This window comes from Carica papaya, chromosome 7 (assembly GCF_054855325.1).
Source record: "Carica papaya isolate Zhongbai chromosome 7, ASM5485532v1, whole genome shotgun sequence".
NCBI classification, from domain to species: domain Eukaryota; kingdom Viridiplantae; phylum Streptophyta; class Magnoliopsida; order Brassicales; family Caricaceae; genus Carica; species Carica papaya.
In genome coordinates this window covers 19,602,758-19,615,186 of record NC_142315.1, presented here as the reverse complement: position 1 = coordinate 19,615,186, position 12,429 = coordinate 19,602,758, and the positions used below count along the sequence as shown (strand labels likewise).

Below are 12,429 nucleotides of genomic sequence, written 5' to 3'. Positions count from 1 at the left end.
TTTTTTTTTTTCTGAAAAAACTAAATTAAAACACTATCTTATCTTAATAAAATAGTATGTCAGAAGAAATGTTAGCCTCCACATTAATTTTTGATGAACATAACATAATATTTTTATTGTTTTACGATTGGAGTTTGGGACTTCTATCTCTTCTTTGATCTATAAAAGAAGAGGACATGATAGAAAGTAATTTTGTTAATCAATAAAATCAAAGTGTTTGATTGATACAAATAAGACAGCTTAACATAATATATATGAATCTAATCAATTCAATAATTTATTAAACATTAGATTATAAACTCTCGTTATATATCAAACAATTTAGATTTAAGAATTAAATAAATAATCATAACCTTAATGAGTTTTTAATATTCAACAAGTACAACACAAAATCTTAAGCCTATGCATATGGATTTCTGGGACTGGGGGCAGAACAGATTGTTCCCACATGCTTGTCAACCCTGCATTCTTGCACATAGATCATAATCAAAGTAAAATGGAAGTTAAAAATGAGAGAAGCTGCTTTTATTTTCTTTCGCAAGAGACCATAATCTTAGTAAAATTGAAGTTACAAATGACAAAAAGAAAGAAATTGAATTATATTTTTCCCACATATATATTATTCCAACAGAAACCTTATCAAAATTGATGCGGTTGTTAGAGCTAAGTTGTACAAGAATATTGGGGTACAAAATTTCTCTGTCTAACAAGCTCATGAAGATCATGAACAATTTTGAAAACAGCATCTGGTCTAGCTAGCTTCAGTGCATTCTGTGACATGGCCCTGAGCTCATCTGCTTTTGGACCAAACCATTCAGCAACGATGTTTGCAATTTCTTTCGGCGACTTTGAGAATTTCCCACACCCATTTTCCACCACGTAAGGTACGTTTCCAACTTCCTGTCAAATCCATACCCGAGTGCAGGTGAAAAAGAAGAAGCCAACGAAGGGTAGGGAGCTTTTACTTTTTAGTATTGAGCAAGAAAGATTTCAGTGCAGGCTATTTCAAAAACTCCAAAAGCAATATTGCTAGAATTGAAGCAGAGGACAATGACTCAAATGCATACTTCAAAGGCATGGCATCAAGTGAAAGGTTTCATCCATGGAGAATATATTTCAATGCTTATATGCAGCATCTACATTTGTGAAGACCAACTATTGTGACTAAAACCGTGCAAGATTCACCACATTATTAAATAATATAAGAGTCATCTGTTCCCTGAACAATCAACAATCCTAATGAAGTATTATGAATGAAAACGCAATTTTGCAGTAAATTTGATAACAGAGTGCAATGAAAACATACTTGTCCAGCAATGTAATCATTCAAGATTATCGGCAGCCCTCTTATCATTGCTTCAGCAATAGTCCCAGGGCCAGCCTTCCAAAAGAAAAGAAAAAAAAAAAGAAAATTATTAGTGACTTATAACGGAGATTGGAAACTCGAAACTACCATCACTGACATTAGGAAGTACCTTTGTAATAATGCAGTCACAAGCACCCATGCACTCCTCCATCTTAGTCACAAATCCCTTAACCTACATAATTAATCAATTTCAGCAACTATCCAGAATATTGACATGAGAATTTTGCAGATGTACAAGCACATATAAAAGCCAACTCTGCATCTTTTTTAATGTTTTCGAGGCATATCAAGTATATTCATTTCCAAATTAACAATTATCGAATATCAAATTAAAGAAAATATACTCTTCTATACCAAGTGGAGGCAAGCAAACAACTCGAAAATTAGTCAATATTGATGAAAACTATCATAACTGATTCCAATTCCTGGTCCTTGAAAGGACTGCGTTTAGTAAATGCAACAAAAAAGAAATATAAACAAGTCAATAAGATTAGATTCCTGACACTATTAACCTTGTACATTAACCCACTTAGTTGGAGGATTAAGTAGTACCTGTACTGGAATTTTCCAATCAATGGAAAGCAACTTGCAGGCAAGCTTCTTGTTGCGACCACATATCACAAGGACCTGACCTATTGGTTCACCAAGATTCTCATCAAACAATGTATTCCCAAGAGCTCGAGCAGTAGCCTCAATGGGCCCCATGCCTTCCCCTCCTCCCATTAGCAACACAGCAGGAAGATCTTCATCCATTCCCAGTTCTCTCCTTAATTCAACCTGTAGTTGTCACAAAGAAAATTTGTTAAAATCATTTTTTCGATGATTGGACATAAGTCGATTGACGTCAATCCTCTACTGCAGTAAAAAGTGTCCCAACCTTTGGCCGAACAGGCTTCACAAAGGAAGGTCGCACAGGAAGGCCATAAACCTTAATTTGTGAAGGCTGGAGTCCAGCTTTCAGTGCCCTTTTTGCTACCTCATTTGTTGGGCAATAGCATCTTGTGACAAGCTTATGAAACCTAATAAAGAAAAGGCACCATATAGTCAATGCTTATGCAAACAATGGATAAGATTTAAAAAATCATAAATTGCATGCAAAACTGACCACGTCGGATGGCATGTACTTAAATCTGTGACAACTGTGGTAAAAACAATCTTCTTCAGTAGACCCTTTGCCCTCAAGATACGTAGCGGAACATGTTGCATAAGTGGATGTACACTGATAATAATGTCTGGCTGGTATTTCATCAATCCTTTAGCAACCTCTCTATCCAAATACAGATAAATACAATCAGATGCAATGACACATGTCCATGCTACAGAAAACTAAATTATAAACTTCAACACTTAAAAGTTAATGTTTATTTACTTTTAAGGCTGGATATCAGTATATTTTCCCTAAATCTTCAAAAGCATAGGAATGCTAAAATTGTTACATATACTGATTTCTGTAGCTATCCTGAATCATGGTACTTTTTTCATTCTAAGTTGCACACATCAGTAAAGGACCATCCAACAGGGAGATTCAATTTAGCCTCCCTCTTCCCAATGTTCAAATGTTCTCCGATAAACAACAACAACTGGGTTGTTGTTGCCCTTTAACTTGCAACTGCAGAACCTTTCTCCTTGACCAAGTTTTGCGTCTTTAGAACTGTTATCACTAACAAACTAAACAATGCCTGATAAAGACTTAATCTCATTTCTGTTAAACAGTTCAATACATTATTTTCTCTAATCTTTTCCTTTATGACTATGTGATTCAGCAGCCAAGCCTATAATCTGTACTAATCCATAAACTAGAACATGACGTTTACAATGTCAAGTGGTTTTCTAATACAAATCAGCAACTTTTCTGCTCCTTCCAGTAGGATAGTACTTCAAGTTCACCCATAGAAAGAGAATAACGTTTAAAATACACCAGATGTTTAAGACATATCGGACAAAAAACTGCAAAGTTCAGCACTTTCTTCAATATGTCGAATAAATGAGAGACCAATCAATTGTCAAAGAGTTGTAATTTGATTAGACAAATACAAAGAACTACATCATTTGCAAAGTTCATACCATGAAGCGATATATCATCATATAATCTATTTCCGTTATATTGGCATCCTGTGCCATAGTAGTCAATGATTTTTTACATCTTTAAATGAAATGGCACTGCTCAAGAATTACAGAAGATACAGGATAGAAAACTAAATAAATAAAAAAAGTTCACTAGCAGAGAACCATAAGCCTCACCGAGCTATAAATGTTGAAGTTGCAGCAAAATTAGATTGATGAACCAAACGTGGAGCTGTTCCATAGTATGTCATTTTCCACAATGGTCCATGCTTCACCAAAAAGTTATAGCTTCTAGGCAACTGGTTGAATGGCCATGGTGTATGATCCGACCACAAATCCGTGACAAACACCTGCAACTTGCACTCTTTACACACAGAATATGATCAACAATATATAGTTATACCCCTATAACACAAACCCCTAAAACCCTTGATGTTCCAAGTGCTGCCCAAGAAAAAGAAGACAAATAAAGATAGATCAAAATCAAGGTCTTCTTACTTGTCTTAATCTGGCTGGAAAGAAAAACAAACTCAACCAAACCCATCCAAATCAGTAAAGATATTTTATCAAACGCAAAGAAACCCACCTAACCAGTAATGAGAGTATCTTAGTTAATCTTTTTTCTTTTTCATTTTCTCAGGTTTTCAAAGAGTTACAAGTACAAGAACTATGTGACTCGGTATTTTTCTCCATGCATGGTTCTCATAGTAGCAAGATGCCAACTTTTAAGAGACAAAAAGCTCCAAAACTTACCTGGTACTCATCCCCAAATTCCTCATTGAAGGTAGCCTTAATAGCTTCTGCAGAAGCTCGGTGGCCACCACCAGTATCACTCATCAAAATCAGCACTTTTTTTGGGTGATCAGCCTCGACGCCATTCAAGGGCAAACCCTCCTCCACCCAAACTCCGGCGTTGCCATCTTCTCTCAATCCATTGGTATCGTCCGAACCAACTCGAACAGAAGCGAATCCAATTGGGATCCTATCACAATGTAACCTAATGACTCTATTGAACTCACTCACAATCCTACTAATACTGGAAGAAGCATTGCTTCTGCCACTCAAACTAAGTGAAGCAGCTGTTACACTGTGCCTCTTTTTGGCGGTTGAGCCCTTAAACCCATTAAAATACAAGTAATTTGACTTAAATGAAGAGCAACCATCTGAATTTCCGGGGTAAAATCTAGCATTAAACGTAAAACCACCCAATCTACCCACGAAATCGAAGAGGGTACCGGATTCCTGAGACACAGTTGAAGAGTTATGCATGATGGGTGGTGTTTTCGTGGCAAAAGGTAAATAGAAGGGCCTAACAAATCAATCCATAGCAGTCCTTATCACGTAAGAGTAAATGAGTCGCATGAAAAAACAATCTGCAGAAGATAACAAGAAGAAAACGAGCGCGAGGAGAGAGAGGGAACATGTGAGTGGTAGATGGTTGAAATTGTGGCAGAGAAGAGAGAGATAAACGATTGAGAAAGAAGGAAATCTTGAGAAGGGTTTTGCAGCCACAGATAGAGGATTTGTTAGAGAGAGAGAGAGAGTAGATTCTGGGAATTGAAAAGAAAATGCTCTTTGGAAGAGATGGAGCCAGGGTCCACATTCAATTGGGTCGGGTTGGAGTCTTGGTTGGTTCATCATGAGGTTCGTGCTTGGTCTTTTTTTAGCGGCCACGTTCTTAGTTATCTTATGAAGTTTACCCTAATGTATTTTTTCATAATTTATTAGGTATTATCAATTGATTAAATGCTTACTACTGATTTAATCTACAAAAACATTATATTGTTTGTCAGAGTGTGAAATTATAAACATCTCTCTCTTATTTATTAGATGATATTCTACTATGATATCATTAAATATTTATATGTTTGTAACGTATTGGTCATTAGTAATTTAAAAGATTTGTCAATTAATTGTAATAATTGTGGGGGAGTAATCAAAACACAAATATATATTGAACACAATTTTGATGATTTATATATTACACTTATTGATAAACACCCAATTTTCATTCTTGCTTTCTGTTTGGGGTCACCGACATCAATAAAAATTTTCTTCTTTAAAAATTTAATATTGTGAGTTTGGTGGTGCAAAATGAAGTGTGAATTTCGTGCCGCATATGCATTTTGCAGCCCATGTGGTGAACATGCAATTATAAATTTCAACATAATATCAACTTCTAATCATTATACTTTTCATGATATAATTATATCTTAGGGCGTTTTAATTATTATTTTTAATTTTAATTACTTTAATTTTAATCACAAATTAATTATAAATTAATAGATTGAAATCAATTATTGATATAGCAAATATGTTGAAAAACCTCACAAGTAACAAGCTATTAGTAGGCTATGAAGGAGTTTTTATGATTGAATTGATAAAAAACAAACATAATATAATCTATTTATAGATGAATGTCGCAAGAGTCTTAATAAGAAAATGACTCCTAATTGACAAACAATGCTATCTTTGATAGTATTTGGACTTTTAATAAAATCATAATTTTTACGTGACATATTACACGTGATAAGAATTTTCTATTAAGAAGAGTACTCAGCAAGAACTCTTTAAAAAAGAGTGTGTAGCTTGTGTATAAGTTGAAAGATGATCATGCCTTTATATGATAATGACTCTTTATTATTTATGAGATTCAGGTTGAAATTCGACCAAAATAAGAATAGTGATTGATAAGACTTGTAGAAGAGTGATTGGCCGAGTGTCAAAGACTTTTTAGGGACTCTTTAGCTTATAGAAGAGTTATGGTCGAGTATCCAAGACTTTGTAGAAGAGTGATTGACCGAGTGTCAAAAACTTTAGGGACTCTTTAGCTTATAAAAGAATTATGGTCAAGTATCCAAGACTTTTAAGACTCTAAGTTATCGATTACCATGAGTTGTAAAAGAGTAAGAACTCTTAACAGTCGGTTTATACTAAAGTTAACTGAGTGTCCATTACTTGTAGGGGAGTGATTGACCATCTTTTCTAGTGGCTTAATTAGACTTCGCATCCATCTTTCATGTGTCTCTAAATTGGACTCAAACATTCTTTCTTTATTGATCAAATCTTGAATAAAAGCTTGAAAGATTTACTTAAGTTTCTTGGTCTCTAATCTAGTGATTGGCCCAGTAAGCATAATGATATCCTTCCATGTGGCCCATGTGCATATTGGGTTGTGTCACTTTATGCTCATCTCCATGTGGACGAGCTTCTTTATGAGTTATGTCTCGAGTTTCTTTATGAGTTGTGTCTTGATCTCTATCAAATTCAGTTGAAAACCATCAAAACCAAAACTAAATAGATAAAGGTAAAGATGATTCCACCATTATCAAAGCTACTTAAATACAATTAAAAATGGTTTCACAAAAAATGAGGAAAACAACATAACCAATCAAAGAAAATCATTTATTAAATTTATTTGATATTTTCAATTAGTTCTATTTAAACTACATAATATTAACTTAGTGATGGCAATGAGACAAGTATAAAGTAAAGTTTAACAAACTTGAACTTGTCCCACCTTTATAAAAAGCAAACCCGAACCAAGAGTAAATTTTCAATTTTTTTTTATTTTTCAGACAGACTCAAGTTTATGAATTATTTTATATGAATTCAATCTAATTATTTTATTATATTAATATAAATATAATTATAACTATATAATATAAAACTAAAAATATATTTATCAATATGTATAATAAAATTATGCTAATTATATTATCAATAAAAATATAAATTTTATTTATTAATTAATATATTTTATTTATATATTTAAATATATTTATATTTATAATAATAAAAAACTAAAACATATACTTGATCTCTGGTTCCCCTACACTAATTTTATCTAAAAAGACTGAAAATAAAATGTAATTTATAACACCCAATCCTTGGATTTAGGCTCGGGATAATCAAAATTATATTAATAATAAATTTAAAAAATTAAAATTTTAATTTTTCTTAGAGATTTTGAAAAAATATACATTTTGGGTATATCTAAAATAATTTTTAAAAGTCAAGATCAAACAGTAAATAAGAAATGACTTATTTGAAAATAAAAATAAAAAAATTGAGGCAAAACTGAAAAAAAAAAAAATGATCACGTAGGACCACCACGTCAGCAACACGGCCAATCGTCATGCACCGCATGGTAAACAAATAGATACGCATCTAGACGGGAAGCCACGCGGGCAATCCGTATGCCAACTGATCTGATGGCCCAGATTCACTCTCGCGTGCATGAACGGCCAAGATTCATTTTCCCTTCAAGTGCGATCGAATGGTCCTGCTACATTTGATCGTGTGGTTCTAATTTATTTTCCAAATAAGATGGATCTAACGGCAGAGATTGGACCATGCATCCTCGAACGGACGACCTGAATTGAAGGGGGAGGAGTATTTAAACTCTTCTTCCATCGAAACTCTAACCCTAGCCACAACTAGCCTGCCGAAAAAAAGAAGAAGAAGGGGGGCTGAAAGAGAAGCCGACTACCGTCATTGCCGCATCGGAAACCTTGCCGACATTGAAAAGTGAGTTTTTTCTTCCCTTTCGATTCGCATTTCGATTCTAAACCACCCCAAAGCCATATCGGCGCTCAAACACCAAAGGAGAAGCCAGAAACAGAGGGCGGAGCTCGGCCAAGCCGCCGCACCTGCGACCCAAAACCCCTTCGATAAGCCCGAATCCCCTTCCTGTTCCTTCTATTTTTTGACCATTGGATTCCTGACTCGTTTCTGGTGCAGGGCGAACAAAGAAAAACTATAACCGCGAAGGAGGAACGGCATAGCCACTGCACCGAAAACTCCACCTGTCGATAAGTCTCGATTTTTTCCTTTTTTCGGCCAACATGGGCCACCTAACCTTGAGTTTTGCTGGTTTTTGCATAGGACCGGCTAAAACTGGCCAAAATTGAAATGAGGCACCATCATAGGCGGCGAAGTCGGCGCCGGAGCACGGTGGTGCCATCGCGCCGGAACCCTAAGCCGACTTTAAAAAATTTTAACCCCTTTTTGGCCATTTTTTCCGTATTCTTGGGATATTTGACGTGTATTTTTGGTTTTCGTAGAAAAATCTAAGAAATTCAGGAACCGAGAACCGCTGGAAAGTGCAATGAAAAAGACGGTATTTCGAACACCGACCTAGTGTAAGAATTTCTTATCATTTCTCTCGTTACGGTTAATTAAAATCTAAATAATAATAAACAGTAAATTTTTTAAATATTGCCAACCCTTTATTAATTAATATAGGTCACTGATGGAGCTGGTAACTGATCAGTGTATAATTATCCTAGTTTATCAGTACTGCTTATTTATTGATATACTATTTTGTTTGTTTAATGCTACTACATGCACTTTAATTCATTACTTTTAATTGTTTCCTCGCTTATTAGTTTACTCAACCATTTTGTCTCTATCAATTAACTAGTTTGAATGAATGCCTTGATTTCGCATTCTTTAATTATATAGTATTAAATTATATTGTCTATTTAATTATCGTTCTATTGTCCTGTAATCATGAAATGAGATTGTTGTATGTAATTGGTGGCTACATGATGATGTGGACATATATATATTAGTTAACGTTATCAAACTAAAGGACTTACCGGGTATCATGGAAAAGAGTGTACGGATCCGATACATAAGACAAACCCTACCATGGGTGTTATTCTCAGTTGAACGGAGTTGAAAAGTCTCATACCAGAAGGGGTTGTGAAGTGTTTTATTCACGCTCATATCGGATGGGGTATTGAGGCGGTGGTATATTTGGCTCCCATTACTGAACAGGGTATAAGGACAGTCGGTTGATTAATATAATGGATATTGGATCTGTAATGGCCCCAGAAATTAAAAGGAAACACATATAAAATTCTAAGTGCGGAAGCGAAATAAAATATTATGATTAACATCCCTTACACAATAACCAAAACGAATTAAACGTATGTAAGAATAAGCTAACTAAAGTAAATACTAGAAATGAATACTATAAGGAAAACTATAAAATCTTAATGCATCTACTCACCGTCTTCCTGCAGAACGAGCTCGGGAACCAAATCCTTCTGATCTGAAATGGTTAAGTAAGGAATGAGCTACATTAGCCCAGTAAAGATGTCACACTATCTCACTGTCACAGAAGTAAAGGTTGGTAGAAAACAAAAACGACCAATGGAATATAATTTTCAAGTAAATTTATTTATCAATAATAAAATATTTTACCGTCCACTTACCTCGGTGAGATTCATGAAAACAACTTATGAAAATAATAACATTATAATATCATGAAGTCATACGCACACTGTAACATAACACATGTTATACTTTTAATATGTAAATCACTAAGCAATAAATTTCCTCTTTTACCAGCCTACCAGTATCTATGAGGATCCATAGGGGTTCCCGCCACACGTGAACCATTTATTTTTAACAACTTGATTCGAAGGTCGTCCCCATACCCTGTCCGGTATGGGCACCAAAACAATAAACTTCAATACTCCATCTGGTATGAGGGTGAAGCGGGCTGTCTCCATACTCCGTCTGGTATGGACACCAAAACATTTAAAGTCTTCATACCCCATCCGATATGAGAGATAACATTCCCGATAGGGTCCCCTATAGACCCGGTCCGTCCACCATCTCCCAGGATCTCTAGTGAGACTGTTAACTTATCTATTTATCAACTCAATCCCATTCCTATTTGTTCTTAGTCTCAATTACCCAATCAAATATGAATACATAAACCAGTAACGAACACCAAACAAGGCAAACATAACATCGGGTTCACAATAATCAAACCATAATGAATTAAACAATGCATCATGCATACGAAGTCACAGAATAAACAAATCAGATACTACACTGCATTTAGACTGTAAAATAAATCAAACAGGAACTGATCGAAAAGCATATCCGATTCGGACTCCATTGGCAACCTTAATTAATTATACATATCCATGAATTCATAAAATACCGTTTTATCATTTATTAGACTTTAATACCGTGATAGAAAATAGGGTGAGAGATCCTTACTTGTTTCGGAGTATGAAATCGGGTTCTCACTGCGCCTACGGGCAGTCCCTAGATTCCCTGAATTTTTCTCCAAAAACTAAAACGCACTTCCGGTACCTGCACATGTCCCCAAAAAACTCCAAATCAGACCCAGGGCCTATTTGACCAATTTCAGAATTCCGGCACTGCGGCGATCCACCTCGAGTTGGCTGTTTCTGGCCGTTTTCGGTCGAATTCGGCCAAACTTGCATTAATTCTTGTAATAAAACACCCCTAGGGCCCTCGGTGGGGCAAAAAAATTTAAAAAATTGAGACTTACTGGCGGCGAAGCCCTCGGGTGTGGCGGCTCCTCCGGCGCGAGTCGCGATTTGGTATTTTGCTCCAGTCAACCTGTAGAGGAAAGGACGGTGATCACAGTGGTGTAAAAATTACATCGAACGGGAATCGGAAGGGCCTCATCGGAGGCAAAAATCAAGGAAACTCGCGGCGGCGCCATTGGGCTTTGACGGTATTTTTTGGCCAATTAGCCGGTGGTTTAGCTCCAATTTGGCTACAGGTGGGTTCAACATTGAAAATCGAGCTAAATGGAGAAATTTTACCTCGTTTTACGGTCGGAAGGTGCTCCGGTGCGGCGACGGGTGGCGGCGGTCGGTTTCTCCGATGGCTGGGTTGTCTTCTCCGGTGAGGGTTCTGGCGCCTAGAGTTTGGGGTTGGGTGTGGATGAGGTTATTTATAACATTTTTCTTTTAATATGAGTCGTCCATCATGTTTTAATCTAAGTCATCCAATTGCGATTAAATTGGGAATGAATCTAGACCGTCCATCACGATGCGATCTGGGCCGTCCGTGCGTGATTCAATTTGGACCGTCCGATCGCGTACATGCGGATCGCCCACATGGCTCCGTCCCGCGTGGCCTCCCGCGTCAGTGTCCCTGCCACGCGGCGTGTCCTGGTTGGCCGGGGCTGCTGACGTGGTGTTTGAGAACTTAAAAGGTGAGTATGCAATTAACATTTTCAAGTTAAATGAATTTACCTAGAAGAAAATTAGCTTTATTGGGTATTTTACGATTTTTACCAACATTTGTTTTTTGTATCAGTAGTAAAGTGTTGATATTCTTACTTGATTAGTGTAACTAGTTCTCCCATTTTATTAACCATTTTAGATGAGGATGACCAAAATTAAGATCCTGAGCAAGCAAGAAAGTTAGTAATTAAAGGTTGTCTCCCGTTTTTTACCAGTTGCGCAGCGGAGGTCGACCACATAGGTTTTTAGTTATACTTTTCTTTCTATTATTTTGATTTTCTTCAAGAGACATTCTTGTGTAACTATATTGGGCATTCTGATTAAATTGTGTAAAGAATGTAAACCATTTATTCTTAATTATTTTTGCTAATAACTTATAAATTTTAATATTATTATTCAATTGAATTTTAGACCTTTACGCAGTTCCTTATATGAAACAAATCGGGGGCCTCATAGTCATTTTGTCCTAATAATGAATGAGCTCTTGTTTACCAAATTAATTTCACCACCTACGTGTTATTTTTAGTCAAATATAACATATCATTTTTAAAATTTTAATTTGATGAAATTACAGAAATAGCACTTGACAAAAAAAATCAAGATATTACATCTTAAATGTTAATTATGTTACTCCTAATGATTGTTAAATATATGTTTCAAGTAAAGATAGAATGAGATGCAGTGGAAGTTTGAAAATTAAAAGTTTAAACAAAGTTTTGTTAATAGAAGGTACAATAAATATCCTGAAAGTTTATTCTTCTTCATTTTTAAGTTTTAAAAATAATAATAATAATTTAAAAGTTCTCTCCCTAATTCTTGTGCAATTTATTTTGAAATTCACACTATTAATTGTTTAATTATGAGAGTAAAAATCTCATCTAAAATTATAAAAATTAAGTCCATATAAAATTGTAACTTTCATTATACATTTGTGTTGATAGAATTTTTATTTTAATTTGTAATCTATAATTC

At 35.3% G+C, this 12,429-nt stretch overlaps 1 protein-coding gene across 1 annotated transcript; it reads right to left on the bottom strand.

Annotated features, from left to right (window-relative positions):
* Window positions 1-510: 510 nt before the first annotated feature.
* MGD1 (monogalactosyl diacylglycerol synthase 1) lies at window positions 511-4,957 on the bottom strand. The gene is made up of 8 exons (XM_088207827.1): window positions 4,184-4,957; window positions 3,608-3,780; window positions 2,472-2,633; window positions 2,244-2,385; window positions 1,919-2,143; window positions 1,476-1,538; window positions 1,307-1,381; window positions 511-900 (listed from the first exon to the last, which is right to left on the bottom strand). The coding sequence occupies exons 1-8, from the start codon at window positions 4,697-4,699 to the stop codon at window positions 664-666; spliced, it is 1,593 nt and encodes a 530-aa protein (XP_088063953.1). The 5' UTR covers window positions 4,700-4,957; the 3' UTR covers window positions 511-663.
* Window positions 4,958-12,429: the final 7,472 nt, after the last annotated feature.